Source organism: Tetrao urogallus, assembly GCF_951394365.1.
Source record: "Tetrao urogallus genome assembly, chromosome: 7".
NCBI classification, from domain to species: domain Eukaryota; kingdom Metazoa; phylum Chordata; class Aves; order Galliformes; family Phasianidae; genus Tetrao; species Tetrao urogallus.
Genome location: NC_136820.1, coordinates 5,579,003 through 5,601,802, shown reverse-complemented (window position 1 = coordinate 5,601,802; position 22,800 = coordinate 5,579,003). Strand labels below are relative to the sequence as shown.

Below are 22,800 nucleotides of genomic sequence, written 5' to 3'. Positions count from 1 at the left end.
CGTGTTTTCAGGATTAGTCAATGAAAATCACTTCGTGCCTCTGCTGGAAACCAGGTAATCGGTCTTGCAACATTTTCTTCCCTAAGCTAGTTGTTGAAACCATATTTTGGCTGAATTCATTGAAGTCCACATCCATGTTGCAGTCCATCCACGCTTGCAAATTAGCGGGGCCTTAACCTGTCCTGTTTTCTACGGGTGATTTGCATGTGAAAGCGAGGGAAGATCCCTATTTCCCTCTCAGCCTGCTCCACTTGAATTCTCTGATGGCTAGAAGAGAGAAAGCTCATTAACTTTCTCAACAACAGAGTTTGTAAGGTCTCTTCTTCTCCTATTAGCCACTAAGTCCTCAAAACCTTCCGTATGGTACTAGCTTCTGCTGCTAACCCTCATGAAATTTAATGGAAATTGGTCACTGGGCTCAAAAGTCAGTGGGAGGATTGACTGGTGCATGTAGAGAGCATCAGTCTGTAAGTCCTGACAAACAACCGAGAACCCATTATTATATTTAAATATATGTGCATTTCAGCTTGTTTACTTACAGAAGTATCAGGACTGACAAATCATATGCCCCTTGCTGAAAGACTCAGGCATGCAGTCAAACCTGTCTGTCAGTGCTGCTAATACAGCTACAGGACAGAGACATTTTTGCTCATGGAAATCCATTATGGAAATTCCTACAGTGCTGTTGGGAATTAGCAAAATTTCTCATTCGGAGGAGGTGCCATTCACTTCCAGAGTGACAAAACCCATGTGAACATGACCTTTCCCTTAGTGTTCTTCGGGAATAAACCTCTCTGGCTTCATGTATACAAGTGAAAAGAGCAAAACCAGGGCAAACCCACTCTTTCCTTCTTGTACCTCAGGTTTTCCACATGATTAAACAAATGTAAAATCTGTGATTTAGAACAGAAAGTCCTGGAAGGGTCTGAAATAATGATTTTCTCAAATCTGCTTGTGCTAAAGAGGGAAATGTGGGAATCCTTGTCATTTTTTCATGGTCAGCCAGACATTTTAAAAGTGTCTTGGAAGAAACTAATGTTTCTGAGCATTCAGATTCTCAAGTTCGTTCTGGTTGTGATCCCTCCTGCAGGTCAGTAATTTCACATGACCCCAGCTATTAGTATAAATAGCAGAAGAGGCTGAATTTGTTAGTGACATTGCAGCCTGTAATTGCTATGGTGTTACAGCTCCTAGACTGAACCCTGCTGGTTTGCGCAAAGTAATGAAGGAAAAAAAGAGTTTTTAGACTGCATGCTCACAATCTTATCAGAATATATATATATATTCCGATTCAGACCATATTTTGGTGGGTTTTGACCTATTCCAACTTGACAAATGGATATCAACATAGATAATAAATACAGTCTAACTTCTACGGCTAGCTTAAATGTCTAGAGATACTTAGATGCTCGGAATTGCCATTTGTGTAGACTAATGGCTGTAGGAGAAGCCTAAACTCTCAAATCATGTACCTGCATTAGGCACTTGCAATTAGAAGCTGATCCCCTCAGCCTCTCATAACATTTCATATGAATTCCTTTATTAAGAACATTCACTGATAATACCATGCAATGTATATTCATAAAATGTTTTCTGGAATGTAAATTAATGTCAGATTTTATTATTGTTTTTATACTAATTCTACAGTTTTATTTCTACAATGAGATCACAACTAGAATACTCCTGACCTCGAGAGCCTGTGCACAGTACAGGGATTTGCGCTGAGAGCTGGCATACCATGTAGTTTCTAAAATGACACCATGTAAATGAGGTCATGATTTAGGAGATTACTTGGTCATCCCAAGTCTGGAATGTTTCATTGTAGCCTATATGTGTTATAGGAACACTATGTGAATTGTCAGACAATGAAATTGCAACCATGCAAAGCGCAAGGTTTTAATCTTATAATTTGCCTTGATTTTTGTGTATTAACCCTTGCAATTGCTTCTCTAGCCGATCCATTTTGGTGCATCGCCGTGTGTTGGTTTGACCAATGCTTGGAAATTCTCAGCTGTTTAAGTTGCGTGCCCTGGTAATGACAGCACGTTCCGAATTCCAAGTGCAAAATAATTGTTCCTTAACAAGGGAGAGAACTGGGAAACCGATACGAGTATGTGAAACATTACGTTTGAAAATGTCAAGTACCAGTTGTCCACACGTAGGGTTTGATAAGCCCTCTCAAGGAGAACAGGTACTGTAGAAACGCAGCGGACACGAGACTTGCCAAGGAGCGCCTGTAGGGGCAGATAATTACATGTCAGTAAACATAAAATCCCAGAGTGTTTTCTCTGCCTTTGCAAGTTGCTCCATTAGCACCCTGGGTTTATTCAAAAGAAAGAATTAGGCGCTGAGTGCTAATGGTTTTCCTGCAGAATCCTGTGTTCATCTTTCCCTTCGGACGCTGCAGTTCCTTGGGGTCCTCCTTTCGTCAGCAACCTTTGCTGCGCCTTCTGCTCGTGCTGAGATTAACTATCACTCCGTTAGCGACAGTCAGACGCGTTTGAAGCCACAGCGCCTTCCGCAGCTACACGTGAAGAAGCACAAGGACGCGAAGACTGAAAGAAGTGCAGGGAAAGCGCTGTTTTCCGCCACCGTGGGTATTTTAAAGTGTTTTAACAAGCCATTAATTGCTCTGATCTAGATAGCGACAGTGCCCGTGACTGTGGAAAGAATTACACGCAGACGTCCCCGCCCCACCACACTGACGCAGGCAATCACCCCGGCACGGCGGCTCTGCCCACACAGCTCCTCCCGCCCACACAGCTCCTCCCGCCCACACAGCTCCTCCCGCCCACACAGCTCCTCCCGCCCACACAGCTCCTCCCGCCCACACAGCCGCCACGTCACGTCACACCTCCCCCCCCCACTTCCCGTTCCCGCTGCCCGGCGGCGGGTCGCAGCGCGCATGCGTAATGCCAACCTCCCGCGCGGCCTGCGGGCGCCCCTCAGCGTCCGGCGCGGGAAGCGACGGGGGGGGGGAGGAGGAGGAGGAGAAGGAGGAGGCGGATGAGGAGGGAGGCCGCGCTTCCGGCCTCCATTTTATACAAACAGCAGCGGGCCGCAGGTCGAGGTTGCGCGGCTCAGCTCGGGCTTTCCTGTGGGTGCGGGAGGGCGGCTTTCTGAGGGTGGGCGCGTGTCTGTTGGCGCCGCGCCGCCCCCCGCCCTGCCGTGCTCCGCCCTGCCCTTCCCGCCCGGCGCGGTGATGGGCGCCCCCCGCTGCCTGCGGAAGTTCCGCCCCGCTCGCTGAGCCCATCCGAGCGCCCGCGGCTCCGAGCGGCTCCGTGTGCCGGGCGGGGGGGCGGGAGAGGGGCAGGCCCGGCGGCATGGAGCAGGGCGTGGTGGGCCATCCGGTGACCCTCATCATCAAGGCGCCCAACCAGAAGTATACCGACCAGACCGTCAGCTGCTTTCTGGACTGGACCGTGGGCAGGCTGAAGTCGCACCTCTCCGACGTTTACCCCAGCAAACCGGTGAGCTGTCGGGCGGCCCGTCTCGTTCGTCTCGCTATCGAGGTGGGGTCTTCGGAGCTGGGGAGGTGGCCGTGCACGGCTCAGGGCCTGCGCAGGGTGAAATGAACAAGGACGAGTCCCGCTTCCACAGCTGGATTGGCTCCCTGCTAACGGGGGAGTCCGAGCATAAACAGCTGCTCTTGTGGGGGCTTTAAGGAGATGGCAGTTCCGTGTGCTGCTGAAGGCTGCTAATCTTGCTCCGCTGAACTTCCCTAGAACAGCGTTTGTATCTATTAATCAAATCCAGGGCTAATCTCTGTAAAAGTGTGCGTTCTGTCTGCAGTGATCGCAGTACTCCTGGCATAGCCAGGGTACTCAGGGGTGGGGCAGGTAGGTGAGCATTTGTAGTGTCATCTGAGACGTGGGATTGAACAGCCTCTTGACAATTCTTTCCTCTTTTCTTTTGGGAGTGCCATTTTTTTTTTTGAGGTGGGACTGGAAGCTGCCATCAGCTGTTTTCATAGAATTATAGAACTGCTCAGGTTGGAAAAGACCTTAAAGATCATCAAGTCCAACCGCAGCCTGACCATGCTACCCTAACTGTTGTAGGCGGAGGCAATGCAACACCTAACTCTAACAACCCTCTGCTAAATCATGTCCCTGAGCACCACATCCAAATGGTTTTAAACACATCCAGGGATGGTGACTCAATCACCTCCCTGGGGAACCTATTCCAGTGCTTAACAACCCTTTCTATAAAGAAGTCTTTCCTGATATCTATCCTAAATCTCCACTGGCACAACTTGAAGCCTTTTCCCCTTATCCTGTCACCAGTGAGAAGAGACCGACCCCGTTCTGCTGCAGTCATCTTTCAGATATTTGAAGAGAGCAATAAAGTCTCCCCTCAGTCTCCTTTTCCCCAGACTAAACGGCCCTGGTTCCTTCAGTCTCCTTGCAGACTTGTGTGACAGTAGTGGCTGTATTTTCAGCCATTAATGTGAAAATGTACTTCTGTTCAACATGGGAAGTGCATTTCTTTCCCAAGTTAAGTTCTGAATTTGGCTAATGAAAGAGGTTACGAAAAACCATCCTGGTAATGGAAACATAACACCTGCTTAGAATGGCAGTCATGTAGAACAGTGTGTTTGATTCTTCTGAAAACCTGTTCCAGAAAAACTGGACAAAGACAGTGACTGACTTTGTCTCTGCATTACAGTGACATGTAGGGCCTGGACTTTGCTGTGCGAAACGCCTGACAAAGGTTGCCTTTATATTGTAAATGATTAGTGTTCACCTAAGTCAATAAAATAATTACTGACAGTTTAATTTTTTTGTTATTTTTGTGGGAGGGGAAAGAGGAAAACACGCCTAAAATAGTAGCGTTGTGTCCGAAAGGGATTTCTTCTGAAGGAGAAAACAGGAGAAAAGCAGTTAGAAGTTGCATCACTGATGTGCTGTATTTGAGAACTTGTGGACTTAGTTACTGCTTTTATTTGCTCCCTTCTGAGAGGCTACCCACTGCAAAAAAGACAAAGACACTGCTTCAGTTGATTGCTGCCTCTTCCTTGCTAGAATGTCCTCTTGTGGGATGTTTGTATTCAAACACTCATTTTCTGATTCACCCTACGAGCTTGCTGAAGTGATCTAGGAGGAATCCCTTATGAACAAGAGGTTTTTATGTTGAGTTGCATTAACCAATATTATGATGCTACATTTCAGTTGCCTGAAGTGTCTGTCTCCTGTTAAAAATTGATTCTTCAGTGCGTCTTACCTTGCTAAAATGCAGTTCAGAATTTACTGCTCAGTATTAAAATGAGCAGTTTAGAATCCCCAGAACTGTTCTGGGTTAGATAATAGCAGTTTCTTTAGTGAAAATTATCTCAATATTTCAATTTAATTTGGCTTTAATGTACTTACAATTTGTTTGTAATTAAACACAATATTGTTACTTCATAGAGCCTTTCAAATTAGTAACGTGGGAATGTAAGAAAAGGATCTCTGTGGTCAAATTGGAAAGCTTATCTTTTGTCTGGTTCTGATGTAGTCTTGCTGCTTTTATAGCTTTAATTTAACGTTTATTTACATGCTTGTGCTTTTAAGATGCTCTATTTTTTGTTTTTTAAACAGAGCAGCGTCAGAAACTTGTCAGTAAAATGCCTACATTCCATGGATGTGGTATGTCCTGGAAATAACTTCTCCACGCTATTTTAAAAGTGTGAGGGTACAGCAGCTGCTGCATGCAAGCATTGCAATGTTCTCAAAGCAAAGGATGCAAAATAAATCAGCTATTGCTGCAGAACAATCCTGCAAGTTTCCATGTGTGACTTGTACCTTATTCTCCTATGTGTATCTAAATTTAGTTTCTTTTCTAATTGGTAAACTAATGGTGAATTTGACAACAGCACTTCAAGTAACTGTTTATTGAGGGCCTATCTTCAGAAAATGTGATTGTTGAAATAGGCAAGTGAGAGGCAGGGCTATGAGGCAGTGTCATTTGTGGCTACTAGATACAGTCGTGTGGATTACTTACACAAGTACGTATAAATTCCAAGTACAGGCAGATATAAATTGAGTTAGTTGTTGTTAAAGCTGGAATTTATACTTTACAGAATCACAGAAACACCAAGGTAGGAAAAAACCTTCAAGATCATTTGGTCCAACCATCCACCCATCAGCAATAGTTCTCACTAAACCATCTCTCAACACAAAATCCAACCGTTCCTTGAACACCTCCAGGGTTGGGGACTCCACCACCTCCCTGTGCAGCCCATTCCAGTGCCTGACCACTCTTTCAGAGGAGTACTATTTCCTGATGTCCAGCTTGAATCTCCCCTGGTGCAGCTTGAAGCCATTTGCTCTAGTTCTGTCACCAGTTACACAAGAGAAGAGGCCGACCCCCAGCTCACTGCAGTCTCCCTTCAGGTCACCAACCAGCAGCCCAGGCTGCCCAGAGCCACATCCAGCCTGGCCTTGAATGCCTGCAGGGATGAGGCATCCACAGCCTCCTTGGGCAACCTGTGCCAGTGCCTCACCACCCTCTGGGTGAAAAACATCCTCCTAATATCCAACCTAAACCTCTCCTGTCTCCATTTAAAACCATTCCCCCTTGTCCTATCACTGTTCACCCTTGTAAACAGCCGTTCCCCCTCCTATTTATAAGCTCCCTTCAAGTACTGGAAGGCCACAATGAGGTCTCCCCAGAGCCTTCTCTTCTCCAAGCTAAATTGTTCCCTCTTCTCCAAGCTAAAGCAATCCCAGTTTCCTCAACTTTTCCTCATAGGAGGTTGTAACTTCCCTAAAATAAATGTTTATTGAAGAAAAGAGTACTTGGAAAGTCATCCGTGCATCTCAAACCTGTTGGATCTTGCATTCTGAGTCTTAACCACTGTTATCAGTTATGCCCATAAACATTAATTTAAAACTCCTGCTTCTCATTTCCTGTAGTACCTGTCACCTAGCATTTATTTTCCCACAGTTCTAACCATATGTGGTTCTTTGGGTTTTTATTTCCTATGGAAGAGTGGCAGAGAGGTTGAATGACCTGAAAGCCAGATGTCTTGTAACTGTAGCTGGGGACAGGTCAGAGACTGTGTTCCTAAAAGGCCTTACTTCATTATCTTTACTTGAATGGTTTTGGAAGCTTTCTTGGCATATTTGCCTTGAATCAAGCACTGTAGGAGTCTTGCTTGAAAAATGTAAGAAGAAAAGCTGATAAATTGCTGATTTAAAATTCATAGCTTTTGGATTATGATCAGAAAATTGTCTTTTCCATCCCAAGATTGAGCTTTAGCTTTTGAGTCCTCGAATTGTTTTATCTCGTGTTTTGAATTTGCTTCTTGAACCGGGGCAGCAGTTGGTGTTTTGAAGTCCTTTTCCAACCCAGTTCAATGTTTGGTCCAGCAGCAAGCGTGTTGTTGTTTCAGGCAGGAGCTGGGCTGATGAATCCTCTCTGGCAGAGGATGAGTTCAATGCCTGTTTGGTTTGCTTTGGCATATATATGAATTGATAAAGATGAAAACACAATGATTTCTTCCATCTCCAGGTATTTAAAAACAAAAAAAAAAACAAAAAAACTCTCAGGTTTCAGGATTCTAGGATGGGTTTAACCCTGAGAATTACAAGAGAAGATTCCTGCAGTGCACAGTTAGATATCTAAGCTATGTAGGGAGGAACATGGAGTTCAGGACTTCTTCCTGCTTTAATGTCCCTGGCCTGATATGTTTAACAGCATTCAATTTTAGTTAAATTAAGCTGTAAGCATTTATTTTTTTAGCTGTTTTTTTTTTTTTTTTCATTTGGGGAGCTGAAATGCACTACTACTATAGTAGTCAGATCGGAGGGGTCATTTTAATCCACCTGTTCCTCATCTGTAAAGGGTTTATTTATTAAAACACTTGTATCATGCTTGTAAAGGGTACTTTGTTAGATGGGGAAGTCTATATCTATGATATTGAAGGAAAGGATCTGAATTGGAGCATGTAGGATATGGTGTTGTGGGCCAAATGCTGTGCTCCTGAGCTGCTGTTGGATGGTGGTACAAAATTCTTGGCTTAGGGCTGCTGCTTGTTTTTGCTTTGTTTGAACTGAGCCTGTCCCAGGCCATAGCAGTGGTGTCTGAGACTTCTTCCTGGCTCTGCTGTGATTTGAAAGCGACAGGTTTCTTACTTAGGAAGTCACAGCTTTCTGCTATCTTGATGATGTGCTGCAAAATGTAGATGTTCTAAGAACGCCTTCCCCAGATATAAAATGCAAGTCAACTTTTGTCCTGCTGGGAACCTGTTCCTGACTGAAACGAGCAGTCAATGAAACGGTGTGGTGCAAAGAATTTAGTTGGATTTGAGAGACTGGCTTCTTGTTGCTGTTTTAAAAGAATAAGTCAGTAGAAATAGCACAGTGCTGACTTTCAGTTCGTGGCACTGGTTAGCCAGTGGAGATGGAGCTTTATAGCTCTGTGTTATCAGGCTTAGAAAAGTGGTTCTCTGTGTCACTAATTAAAAATGCAGGATGAAAAGGAGTATAGAAAATGCTTCTTCAGCATAAGTGACAGAAGAAGTTCTGAGCTACGTGTGAGCCACTCACAATTTAAAGCCATGAACTTAGGCATGTACAACTAGTATGACTTCGGATGACTATGAAGTTTGTAAAGCAGAAACTACTCAGATTTAATGCATACTTAAAATTCTTGGCTTGAAGTATTCCTAAATCTTGTGACTGGAATATCTGGGGGAAGAGTGAAGTTCCGTAACTCTTCTGTTTTCTCCTGGTCTCTGGATGTCACAAAAAGGTTATAGCCGGGGCTTCTGTGAGAGATTTATCTTGTTTGTGTGAATTTCAGCTGTTTGGGCCTTAGTGTTACTGTGCCTGCAGAGGAAGCAGCTGGGGAGGCTGGGGGAGGGCAGAAAGAAAGAGAGAAGTGGTGTAAGGCTGGCTGCTGGGATGGTGGGAAGATTCTTCAAATATTTCATGCTGATATTGCCTGTCAGTTCCGCTGGTGTTAGCCTAGATCTCTTCATCTAGCATTTGGTTAGGTTAGCATTCTTTCGGGTGATAAAAGCTTGGATTAACTTACAGTACAAGCAGGTAGCTAAACTGAAGTTGGTAAGGGTTGGGTTCTGTTTTGAAAAACAAAGCACTTGTTTCTGTATGGGTGAACATTTAGAAGCTTTTCTCGGGAAAGGAACTGTTTGTTCACAAAGTTACAGCAGCTTCAGTTACGTGCTTTACCAGACAACTGTATCAACAGGGTACCACAAATACAATCACTATGCTCTCAGCTGAGAGTATTTAAATGTTACTGCCTTACAATTAGAGCACGATGTATTTTTAAATAAGTCTTTATTATTAAACAGTTCTGAAGTGTGGAAGTACTAAGAACAGGCAAAGAAACTTAGTCAAGTTTGAGAGCTCCTTGTAAAAAGGAAACTCCTTTTGCTTCTAAATGTTCTTTGCTCCCTTCCTCTGTGTTTCTTCTTTCTGTTTTATGTTTTCTTTGGAGGGCTGGCGGGTGGTGGGAGATGGAGTTGGTAACGGACAGACTAATAACAGAAATTCCTTACAGAAAAAAAATTGAAACCTGTCCATCTCCTGTCTATTTTAATGACCATTCCATCATTCCATTGTTCTACTAATTTTTTTCCCCTTGCTCCAGCCACTTCTCTGTCTGCTTTCCCAGCAAGTGTGTGGGAATGGGAGCAGGGTAAAGAGTGACTCTTCTGGAAATGAATTTTGAAATGTACTTAATGGTTGTCTAGAGCAGCATTTACCAGTTAAGTGTTGTTGCATGTTAGGGCACTCTTGGTGAGTGCGTAACAGCAGAACTTCTTTTCAGAAGCGAATAGCCAGTTGGACTTGGAAGACCTGTGAAATGTTTTAAAGACTGTCCATTGGTGGTTGGAATGCTAAGGGTTTTTTCTCATCTGCAAATGTTATCACCAGCTGTATGTCTGTACAGCTGGAAAAAGCTAAATTCCTTTCTTTGTCCCATCCTAGTCCACAAAGGATCAGAGACTGGTGTATTCTGGCAGACTGCTTCCCGATCACCTGCAGCTGAAAGATGTTCTCAGAAAAGTAAGCTTTATATCAACACCATATGATTGCTGAGCAAAAACACATTTTAGGAAATAGGAATGTAGTTTGCATTGTTTAACTTCAAATTTTAATAATAAGGTACAACATGTGACCAACTGAATAATGTTGATATAATTTTAGAAAACGTGTTTTTTCAAGTATCCCTTGTTTGTGTGATTGCAACGCTTGTGGATTGAGGGATGTTTCTGATTGATGAGAGAGTTAGCCTGCCTAAGTCCCAAACAAGTGTTATGTAATGGGGAGTCACTTCTTGGACATTTCCTGCTTTGACTCAAGCAGGATTATTTAACAGAACTCAGAGTTTTGGACATCATTTCATTTCCTGTAGTTACTGAAATCCAACAACTTATGCTTAAAACACAGAAAACAAAAGGGACTTGTGAGCAAGCTAAGGGTGATGTTTTACATGCAAGTAAAGACTTTCAAATTCATTGGTGGTTTTGCTGGGAAAGCTATCTGTAGTCCTGGCTTTATTCTTCAGGTATTAGCTATTCCTAGTGTTTAAAACAAAATGCAAGAACAAGAAATTTCTTTATTTTGCTGGCTTATCTGACTTTGTGTTCCTTAGGCAACGTGTAGATTAAATCCAAATCCTGAACACTCGTGACATGTGATGTCTGACACCTTGAAATACACATGCTTGCTTCTAGGTTTGGATTTGCATAGCTGAAGTGGATGCTGTTGAGTAATAGAGACTTCATTATGTTAGTAAAGTTCCTAATAGAAAAAGAAATACCCTGAAGGGGGCAGAGTATCAAGAGCTTTTTGTGTTCTGATGTTGATGCTAACAGATGGTCTAGTGCACCATTAACTATTCTTCACACTTCCAGCAAGCAGACCTGGGTGCATCAATAGCTGTATGTAGGAAATGTTTTAAGTCACTAACAGTTGTTACATCTTGCAAGCATTAAATATGTAAGGTCAGCAATACAGTTCACAAGTGCTGGTAGTGATGCTTTTTAGTAAAGCACTGATGTTAAACTCAGTGTTTAAACTGCCGAGTTGAGTTACTTTTCCATTTTGTGCAGAGTAAAGTCTCTTCCAAAGGAGAATAATTCCATAGTAGAAGTGAGCAACTGAAGTTGCATGTCAAATATGGAGAAAGTGATGCAGTGCAGTCCTGAGTGCTGCTTAAGTAGGCTGCTGCTGTTCCTTCACCATCTTGATTCTGTGGGAAATCTTACGAAGTTGGATTTACCTGCTTACTAAAAATGGGATTGTATTTACTGTGTGTAAGTTTAGTACAGAACTGAACTGAATGTAAAAATACTCACCTAATTTTGCTCACAGCAAAGATTGTGATGGCAAAATCAAGTCTAAGCCCCTTAAATTCACTTGATCTGCCTACAGCAAGCTCTCTCAGAGTAGATGCAAACAATGTCAAGCCTTGTTAACCTGATAGAGAAACTGTCTTCCTTCAGTATTCAAGGGATGTTTTTAAGAGTGTTTTAATTGATGCAGCCCTCAGGTTCAGTTATGGATACTTACTGAATTTAGAAAAATATCCATCAGCTGTAAGTACAAAGGCTTTAAAGGCGGGGCGGGAGGTTGAGCTTTTGAAAGAAAGATATGATTACTCTTCATTTCAATTTCAGTCTGTATTCTTCCTATTCATTTAACTATGAGTTCCTGTTATTCTGAGAGGATTTACTAAGTCTTCCAGATTAGCTCTGTGATCCTTGCTTTTTTGATACTGAACAATGTCCTTTTGCTGATAAGAAATACCTGGAGGCTGGATGGCTTCAAGCATAGTGATTTTCAACGTGCCATATATGAATAACATGTTTTAATAAACAGTTACTTTCTGCCTTCCTTTACCTCTCTGAGTCACTTAAGTTCTTTTGTAGAAAGAAGGTAAGCAGTGGTTAGGTTCAAGGCCTTTGACTTGCTAGAATACTGATGGCTTGTATTCAGTGCTATCTCATTATTGCTTGCTGTCACCAACTAGTAGGAAGTGAGAGTGTAACAGTGAGGCTGTGCTTGTGCCTAGGAACTGATTATGCAGAGGAGTTGCAGAGAGCGTGCATAGAAAGAGGCTGTGCTAGCCAGAATGCACAGTGGTACAGAAAAAGCAGCTATGCAGGTTTTTTTATTCCTAAAGGTCAAAGCTGAAAAATGAGTAAATGCTTTTTACATTTTTTTATACTTCAAAAGAAACAGTATTTCTAAATGTCATTGCATTATATGCTGTAGTTTGACTGCACTGCACTGATTTCAGTAGGGGATAGCTTTTTTTTTCTAGTATATTTGCATATAAAATTTGATTACAGTGAAGCTGTAGTGTGCAACTTAAGTATGCACAGCTATTTTTGTTGCTGTGGCCAGATGTTTTCATTTGGTACAGTAGAACAGATTCATCTTGAAGTTTGCTATGACATCTGTGTTTTGTAGGGGAGCGTATTCACAAAGAACTGGTGTAAGCTGATTACTTGCATTGCTGACGTGGCTATGAGTGGTCCTGTTGGTTCACTGCCTCACTTACAAGTATTTAGGAATACTCAAATCTGGTTGGTGCTTTGCATAGCATTTTCAGATGTGGAGTATCTTAGCTGGGTGGTGTCTGCAGGGTAGGCTTGAGTTAAGCTTAAACTGCAGTGGCTAGTACATTTTTCTTATCTTGTCCTGCTCGTGGAATTCTACTCCATTCTTTGTTTTTCCTGTTACTGAATAACTCTCTTCATTGAATCTTAACACAAATGAAGACATTCTTACCGTTTGGGAAACTGAGCACTGTCAAGAGTGTGATTTTTATTTGTATTTTTATTTTTTTTCCCCTAAAATAAAAGTCAAAGCCTAACCTTGACTTCCTTACATTTCCCTTGTGTGTTGTTTCGTTGTTCTGCTAGACTGCAGCGTTAGGGGAAACTGTGGGTAAGTGAATGCTTAGCATGTGATTGTGGTCAGCTATGGAGAAGAAGTTAGTTCTGAAACAATAAGTATCTCTTGTTCTAGGCTTGGTTTTTGTTTCGTGATCTCTATTTTGTGTAATGTATCTTTATTGATTAAAAAGGACATTTTGAAAGTGGCTTTTTAAACAGAGTTTTTGCATGTAAATTTTGCAAATATTGTTGCTTTAGCTCTTCCATCTCTTTGATTTTTAGCAGGATGAATATCATATGGTTCATCTGGTGTGTACTTCCCGGACACCCCCAAGTTCTCCAAAGCCAAGCACCAGTAGAGGTGGTCACGGAACTTCAACCTCCAGCAGTAGCTCAGTGAGTTCTTTTTAATACGAGGACATGAATTTCTTCTACACCAAGGAAGCTTTCCAGCAGACTATCTTCTCTTTTCTAAAATTTTACTGTAAAAGTGTGTGGTGAAAGCAGAGTATATCTTATGGATGTGTAGAATTACACTTGATTATTCAAAGGTGCCACTTTATTCAATTAAACAAACTGTAACATGTCATGTTTTTTAGATGCACTGCTTCCTCTAACCTATTATTTCCTCCCCTCTTTATGGAACAGTATTTCCTTCCTTTCCTTTCCTTCCATCTTCCCATATTCTTGTAGTTCTGATTAGTCTTGTGAATCCCTTCTGTTGAATAGAGACCAGTCAAATTAGTGCCTTCCTTTTGAAAATGGTGGAACTTGGCCACTGTTCATTCTGCCTGACAAGAACTGGCCTGGACTTTGTCAGTTTCGAAGCAGTCAGTAGTGTTGGTAGGCTGTAAGGAGATGAGGAATAGAAAGCATTTGTAATGTTGTATTAGTAAGTTGTTCATAGGTTCTTTTTTTTTTTGGTACATTTTGAGTTCTGTTCTTCACCCTTCCCATCTCCTACACTGAAGTGATGTTCTTTAGTTGTACTCAGTTTTAACAGAAAGGAAAGTAACGTTTCTGCTGCTCATGTGCTGGTTGTCACTGTAATCTTCTTGGCTTTTCCAGAGCTGATGGTATGAAGTGACCCACAAAGGTTAGTCAGAAAGGGGAGTGTACAGAACTGGTATTCATCTGTGGTGTGTTGCTTATCAACACGTAAAATACCCTTTCAGTAATAAGCTTTCTGTCTTGATTCTCTAATTGCTGGTGTTTCTGACTGCTGTGTGATGTAAAAATTGACAGTTCAGTGGGAGAAGAGTGGATAGTCAGTGCAACATCTGTCCAAAGACTGTTGTACTTCTGAACAGCAATATAAGTACAAAGGGGTCTTTTGTTTTATTGCGGTGTAGATTAGTTAAACGTGATGTTAATAACTGCATTAATGAGTACTTAAAGCAGTCAGTGTGTGCATTGTTAAATTTATGATACTTGGAAGGAAGCAACCAAATTCCAAGGACTGAATGGCCTTTGTTGTTCCATTTGTTATTTTTGTTTTCCCTGTCTAGTGATGATTTTTTCTTGTTTTCCTTTGTAGGGCAAGTATGATGAAGATGTCTTAAATAGTTGCAGCTCCTCAGTTACTGAGTTGTCAGATTTGAAGAGAGTTTTTTTTTTTTTTTTTACGAGTAAATATCACAATAATGCTTAGCAATAGGATTTGGGGACATAATAAAACTAAAATAATGCATCTTGTAACCAAATTACAGTCTTGTGGTGGTGATAAATAATATAGGAAATCCACCTGTTGTCCTGCTTCCAGGATTAAGTATTTGTCCTGGGATGTGTTGAAGGCCTGAGACCCTGTGTAGGTGTGGTCATGGGAGCCTGCAGAGTTCCTAGGTACTTTCTTGTTATTCCCTTCCTCTACCCTAGGGATTGGGTAACTGTCAGGTTGAATATGGTGATTAGAAGAGTAGAATGGGAAACTGAAGACAAGGACAGAGAAGAGTATTTCATTCTACAGCAGGCACCTCTTGTCTCTGAATGTGAAGCCACAACCTGAGTTCATAATGACATCTATTAAGAATGTGTTAGCAGCAGCCTCTAGAATTCGCTGCTGCTAAATATTTTTTTTAATTAAGCTTTTCTTTGTCTCAGCTTTTCAAAACCTTGTTTCCCAGTGATTTGTGGATTTCCCTTGGAGCTGTCAAATGTTGTGTGCTTCTGCAAACTTTATTTCATGTGCACCTGAGTGCAATTTTGATTTTTTTTTTTCCTGTTTTTAACTAAAACCTTGCCAGAGTAGATACAACCCCAGTAGTCTTGCTTGTTGCTTAAATACACAATAGAACAGTTATAAACCAAAACATTAAAGCAAATGTTTTAGGACACGGTTGTAACTTTTGTTATTGTGGTAAAAATATCCCTAACCTCAGTTTCATTTATTATGAAGAGTTTGGACCATTCTGGATCAACTGCTGCCTCACCCACAAACCAAGAAGCTTCATCTCCATCTTTGAACACTGGTGCAGATGGAGTGAGACATCGTAATCTCCCACAAGCACAGAGTGATCCCATACCGAGCCACCAGTTTCCTTATTTAATGCAGGGGTAAGTGGGACTGGAAGAGCTAAGGATTGCTTTATACTCTTTAGAATACTCTTAAATGTTCCCTTACAATTATGCTTCTTCAGCAGTCTTCAAAATGACTTGGCTGTTTTGTCTCAAAGCATAAGTCACGTTTAGAAGCATTTTTTCATATGGGCATTGATGGTTTTAAGCCGGGAGTGCTTTCTGCTCTTGATGTTCTGCTGATGGGAGCAAATGTTTATCTAGTGGTTGTAGTTAATGGATGTAGCTGATCAAATTATTGTCTGCTTGCTCTTTCTTGGCCTTTATTAGAGTCAACAAGGCTAAATTTTTACCAGAATATGATGATTCTTGATTTTTTGACACATACAAAATTCAAATCTTGTTCATACTGGACTCAATTTTAGACATGAGGTGTTTGAGAACGTGTTTCTGAACCTACAATATCTTATTTTCCTGTGTGAAAAACGTCACCCATCTGTACACTTACTGATCTGTTAACTTTCAGAACCCTTTTTCTTTTTTGCACTTATAAAGTAGCTTTAGGAAATCTTATCCTGCATGATCTTTACAGCTTCTAATTATTAATGCTGGTTTAGTTTTCTTCCAATGGGAAGGCAGGAGGATAATGTATTCTTATATGTTAGCTCATCAGGGAATGCTTTCAAGAATTATTATTTTTTTTACAAGGTGTTCTCCAGTAGTGCTGTGTGTAGTTTGCAGGTATTTTTAGTGAATACTGGGAGGAGACCCCCAAAAACAACGTGTGACTCTGCCAATGATAATGCTTATTTCCCTCACTGAGGAAAACAGGTGTCAAGAACTGTTAGAAATGTATTTAGATTTGCTTCAGTTGGTTCCTGTTCTGTTGGAGTTAACCTCGACTGTTCTGTTTTCATCCTGAGTTCTTTCAGGTCCATTTTATTATTCATCTGAAATGTGATCTCTCCTGAGAAGAGATTGCTTTGTCATTCAGTGGAGCATTCATGTTATTCTTACCACATCAGAACCACCCTGTGGAAGTGGTTATGCTTGCCTTTATGACAAAGCTAGGTGACAGTAGGTTGACTGACAGGACTATGGCTCAGTGTGCTGTAAATTAATTCCAGGAGCAGTTCTTGCGTATTATGTTACTCATCTGTAAGATGTTTATTTTTCTTTTAAAATTAACTTTTCACATAAATGTACCCTGAACGTGATATTTTTTTTTCCTGTCAGTATGCACGGTGAACTGAATAGCCTGCAGACTTCAAAACAGCAGAACTGTTTGTTATGGCAGGTGAAATAATTAAGATACACTTAGGAAGAGTCGGTTTAGAAGTCATTAGTGTTCAAAAAATGATTTTAAGTTATTCTAAGAATATATTTGTGTTAGCAGTTCATGTGGATTGAGAGGAAGGGATTTGTAGACTGATAGAGGTGCTGAGGGCTTGGCATCAGCACTCACATATCTCAGGGCTTTCTGTCCTATTTGGATTACATCTTCTGTGATCAGCTAGCATGTGTGCATACCAGGCTGGATGTGGCTCTGGGCAGCCTGCTCTGGTTGTTGGCAGCCCTGCACATAACAGAGGGCTTGAAAATAGGTGATCACTGTGGTCCTTTTCAGCCCAGGCCATTCTGTGATTCAGTGATCTGTTGCTGAAGTGCATTAGCAGTGCTTCTGAAGCACATCTTTCAATTCAGTGAAACTCAGAAGAAATCCAGATGGTGACCCAAGAGCATTCTATGATGCAGTTAAAAGGATAGTATGAAGAAATAACTGGGAGATTTGCTTCAAGAATGCAGTCCTGATGTGAACAGAGATGCCATAATAAATGCATTTTAAGTAACCCCAAGTCTTCTTGTAAGACTGAATTAATGGAGCAGTATGAAAAACTGAGATCTTTTTTCTTTGGGCTGCTAGGAACTGGCTTTGCTCTACTGTAATAGCTGGTCTGTGCCAGTGTCTGTACTCTGTTGTCTATTTGAAACACCTTTTTTAGTTCTGTTAGTAGTCTTCTCAATTAGTGTCCTGAAGCAAAAGCAGATGCATCTGCTGCCTCTGTTCCAGGAATATGAAAAACCTTCTGCTGCTTTAGATATTCTCTTAAACATCATGGGGGGCAATGAAATCTGGCATTAATGTAATTCTTACATAAACACTGACTTGGTACCAGCACTGGAGTTTTGTAGCTGAAACTTATGTTGTTTTGTGAATTTTTCTTGTTGTTTCATGACCAAACACAGCTTTCTTCTAGCTGCATGATGAACTGTAGACTCTACTGATGAGCAGAGGTCTGCATTCATGAGGGTCCATTCACTTGAGCATTTTGCAGTAGAGTAATTAGTACAAATAAATAGCAGAAATACTTGGCAATAAAGTGTTGGTTTTTGGTGTTTTTTTCAGTTCCTGACACAAAACTTCAAATCCTGTTTGAGAAAACAGCTAAGTCAGATTTTTCAATTTTGTTCTCTGTAATATTTCAACATTTTTTCTTGCTTCAAAGTTTTTATAAATTGCATTGTCTAAAAATCTAGACTTGAGATGGGGCTGGACAAGCAGTCTGCTTGAGTACCAAGTCAGTCTTTCTCTGTGGAGAGCAAGAGCAGCATTGTCTGCTCCTATGGACTTAATTGAGGGCCCCACTGTAGTGTGTGGGTACAACAAGCAGAACAGATGGGTTCAGTCCTGAAATGGCTTGCATTTCAGATTGGAGACTACTTGGAAGCAGTGAACGGATGAGAAACATGAAGGTGGTGGGATTGTTTGTCAAGTGTGGGCAGCCCACCTAAAGGAATGTTTTTGCATTGTGTACGTGCTAATATTTGTGACAGAATGACATACAGACAGCAAACAGAATGTTCCAGTACACAAATACCAGCTTTGCTTTGTCAGTAGCATTTGCTTGCTGCATTGGCTTAAAGTAGCAAGTATGCTGAGGAGGATGTTGAAATAGCACTTGAATTTGATATCCTAGTCTCATGTGAGATTACTAGTGAAGGTCTTTGGCCATGGGTGTTGAACAAATGCATTTCTTGTCAGTGGTGTGAGATGACAAAGACTTTTATCAAAACTAATAATGACTAAATCCAAAAACAATCTGAGTTGTAGCAGAGTTGCTTGGCAGGCTCCCATCCTGAATGGCAGTGAAATACTTTCTCACGTATAAGATGAAAAAAAGTTTGGATTCCTTCCTCCCAGCTTCCCTTCTGTGTGTGCCTGATATACTAAGGAAGTCTTTTGCTGATACCTTTGTGGGGAGTGCCTGACTTAGAGATCAGGTGTAATTTGTGGAACTATTAGAATCACAGAACCACAGAATTGCTCAGGTTGGAAAAGACCTTCAAGATCATCAAGTCCAACCACAACCTAACCATACTACCCTAACTAACAGCCCTCAGCTTGCTGCCTGCAGTCTGAATGAACTTCATGCCTTAAACTCTCACGCTATCCTGAAAGATATCCGTGTTTACTACAGTTCAGTTCATCAGAACCTCTGGGGGAAAGAGTTAGAAGTCTTGCCAAAACACACTGTGTGATCGAGGTAAGAGCAGCCAGAAGGTTTAAAAGCAGACAAACTTATGAAGTTCCTGTATGTAAGTTTTTATTTCTTGCGTGTGAATCAGAGTGAAAAACCTGTAGGGAGGAAAATCCCTTATGCTGTTAAGTATGAAGTGGGAAGAATAATGCATTTTCAGTGTTGTACCAGTTATGGTCCAGACTCTGTATCTGAAAGATGAGTTTTGATCTCTTTGCTTATGTTCAGTCCTTTGTCAGCAATCATAATGGTGTTATTTCTAAAAGAAAGCTACAGAAACTTGTAAGTCTTACATTTCCCATAATGACCCTAAGGCATCAGAATTTAAAAGGAATTAAATGGATGAATTTCTGCAGTTACACACAATTTTAATGAATTGACAGCTTGTTCTTTTTGTCCCAGAGATGAGGCTAGTGACAGAAATCTTAAGTTCAGAAATGCCAGTTTTCTTTATATGGAAATAACTCACTAATTTATTGTAGGAAAGTGAAGAGCTCTTTCGCAATAGTGTGGATGATCTTGCCATGTTTCAGTGTTATTTAAGTGCATTGCTTCAGAAGGACAAATGAAATGAGAAGTGTTACTTCAACTGTTTTTTAGTACTGGGGCATTTTATAAATGTGGGAATACAGAAATGAATATTTGTCTTTTAATCCTTCCACAGCAATATAGGCAACCAGTTTCCAGGCCAGGCTATTCCTGCTGGATTTCCTGTGTATCCTGCATTCAGTCCCTTACAGATGATATGGTGGCAACAAATGTATGCACGTCAGTACTACATGCAATAGTAAGTTCACATTATATTAGGTGGTGCTGTGTTGCAGGAATGAAATGAAGATCTTAAATACTATTTGCAGCATCAGAATGTTTGTGCTTGCTTTGTCTGGATGTGCTGTTTTTACATGGACAAACTTTATCCAAAAAAAATTACAAAATCTAGCTTTGGATTGGAATTAAATTATTAATAAGTAAAGATTTAAGAGAAAAATCTGAAATTGTGTGTTCGGCAGTGCAGGGAAGAGGACAAGAGTAGCCTTAGAAACTCTTTCGTGCTTTTTGACAGAAGTTTTGTATTTGAATCTTCAGCCAAGCTGCTGTTTCAGCCCAAGTGACATCCAGCACTGAACCAGTGAGATCTGCGGTCGCTCAGGCAGTAAATTCCCAACGTGCTCCTGCAAATGAGCCTGCAGCAGTGCCGAATGTAGCCATCCAGGAGAACAGGCCTGTGAACCCAAATGTCCAGATGAACGCCCAGGGAGGCCCTGTGGTGAATGAGGAGGACTTCAACCGGGATTGGCTGGACTGGATGTACACGTTCTCTAGAGCAGCCATTCTTCTGAGCATTGTATACTTCTATTCTTCCTTCAGTCGGTTTGTCATGGTAATGGGAGCCATGCTACTGGTTTACTTGTGAGTACAACACTTCAGTATAACCACAGATCAGATACAGGGAATATAGTGCTAGTGTGCAGTCTTTAAACTGTGAGTAATGCTTCAAATACAAAAGTTTAGTTACTGTTCCTTCATTCTAAGGTGTGTGTTCAAATCTAAATTTCAAATGAGTAGAGTCAGTTTGAAGGAAGGGGAGAATGCATTCATGAAATGCTTTTACAGTAACTTAGATACAGCTTAACACTTGAAACACGGTGCTTTTAAATGTCAGTGATATTGACAGAGTGGTATTGTAGAAATGTAGAATTTGGGGATGGAAATTAAGAAAGCAGGTGTTGGGGAGGGAAGTTTCTGTAATAACTCAGGAGTGTTCTTGTGTAAATCTAAAAACTTTACTGCTTGTATTTGAAGAGAGAACTGCGGAGCTAAGCTCATTTGTACATCAAGAATGTGTGAAATCTACGGAGCAAATTGTCAGGCAGAAATAAGTGCTTGACACTTTTGCTTTCATTATGTATCATACAGACCTACGCTCTGCCCCATTTGTTAGGATGTATCAGTACTGTTGTTGTCAGTTCCCTTACTGAGAGAAAGTACATCTTCTGGCTCAGGAGCCTAGCAAGACTTTTCTTAACCCAGAATTCAAGGAATAGTCATTCTATCTTGAAATAAGACTTCTGGAAAAGTGGATACAACTTGTTCATTTGAAAGCAGTTGTACAAATTAATGCAATGGCAAAGGAAAAATTATCTTTCCTTTTAAAAGAGATTCTCAGCTGCTCCATTTTCTTACATAGACACCAGGCTGGATGGTTCCCCTTTAGGCAAGAGGGTGGCCAGCAACAAGCAGCCAATAATGTGGAAGGGAACCGTGATGGGCAAAATGCAAATAATCCTGATCTTGAAGAGATGGTGAGTAGAAGCATACATACTTACATATAATGCCTAGAAGCCTTACAAGGTATATGCAACTACCTGTTGATAATAGAAAAAACGATTTTGAATTGAGAACATGTAAGATGGAAGTGCTGTGGGAGGTGCTTAAATCTATTCAGCCTGTTCACACTGGCACAGGTTGCCCAAGGAGGCTGTGGATGCCCCATCCCTGCAGGCATTCAAGGCCAGGCTGGATGTGTTTCAGGGCAGCCTGGGCTGCTGGTTGGCGACCTGCACACAGCAGGGGGTTGGAACTGGATGAGCATTGTGCTCCTTTTCAACCCAGGCCATTCCATGATTCTATCTTTTCAGCCTGTTTGTCTCTACTTCAGTTGCATACCTTCACTTAATGCAGTACAATACTGCTGTTAGCTTTTGTTGGAGCTCTGAAAGGAAGTGGCTGAATTGCTTTAATTTCTGCTTTCGAAGGAACGACTTATGGATGACGGGATTGATGAAGACAGTGGAGAAGATGCTGGTGAAGATGCCAATATAGAGCAGCAGCCTGGATTCATGGCTTCTGCTTGGTCCTTTATCACAACCTTCTTCACATCACTCATCCCTGAAGGGCCTCCACAGGTTGGCAATTGAAACGAAAGTGGAACTGCATCAGACAGTCTCAGTAGCCATACGTAGAAGTGGAGCAGATTCTAGAGGGTGTTTTAAACGCAGTGCAATTTCATAAAATTTATAATGTTATCTTTTTGATCACGGTGTACAAAAATGTGTAATTTTTTTCTTTTGGCTTTCTCATGCATTATGTATTTTAAGCACAAGTGGACTACTAAATGCTTTCCTTAAGATTCTTCTTTTTCTGAAGAATGAAATGTAAAGATACTGGTCTTCCATGTTTTATTTTAATTTCAGATGTGTATTACACTGAGGCAAAAAGCTTGTACTTAATCTGCACCATTACCTCTTTAAAGAGCTGTTACAAATCATGAACGTTGACAGATTTTCCTAAATGCTGACTGAATAACTTCAGTGTATCTTGAGTTAGTTCCATGCAGGTATCAACTGAGATTTGGAGTTTGCATCATTCCCACAAGAATGGTGTTAACACAGGGTTTACTTGTTAAAGGCATGTTGTCTTCATGCTGCAGAATACCAAGCCTCTTTTTGTATCTTTAGGAAGCTGAAAGCTTTTTATTGAGGCTCATTGAAGTTCATTGAATTTAGATGTGGTTGACAGCTCTTCAAAGAGAATCAAAAGTGATGGGACAAACCTTAAATGTTTGATACATACAGTACTTTTTAAAAAACATAGCTGTACTGGGGGGCAAACATGTAAATTAGTTTTTTTAATAAAAACTATTATGGCAACTCTTTTGGATGTTTATATGCATATTTGAATGCAGACAACTAAACGGTGCATTGTTAAGGAGGAGGATATGATTGAGAGTGGAATAAAGTTAATCACGGTGGCATTACTGATACTGTCTACAGTGATATGTTTGTAGCAGTGCCATACCACTACAGATAGGAGCTCAGCATCATGGTATCTGTATTCTCTTTGTATTCTTTCTAAAATAAAGCTGAAACAAAGAAAATTTTACATAAGAGA

The 22,800-nt window shown here is 41.1% G+C and overlaps 1 protein-coding gene across 1 annotated transcript; it reads left to right on the top strand.

Moving 5' to 3' along the window:
- Positions 1-3,323: 3,323 nt before the first annotated feature.
- HERPUD2 (HERPUD family member 2) lies at positions 3,324-21,827 on the top strand (the record flags this gene model as incomplete). Its single annotated transcript, XM_079538241.1, has 8 exons — positions 3,324-3,470; positions 9,939-10,016; positions 13,139-13,252; positions 15,252-15,409; positions 19,574-19,696; positions 19,996-20,319; positions 21,098-21,212; positions 21,666-21,827. The coding sequence occupies 8 exons, from the start codon at positions 3,324-3,326 to the stop codon at positions 21,825-21,827; spliced, it is 1,221 nt and encodes a 406-aa protein (XP_079394367.1).
- Positions 21,828-22,800: the final 973 nt, after the last annotated feature.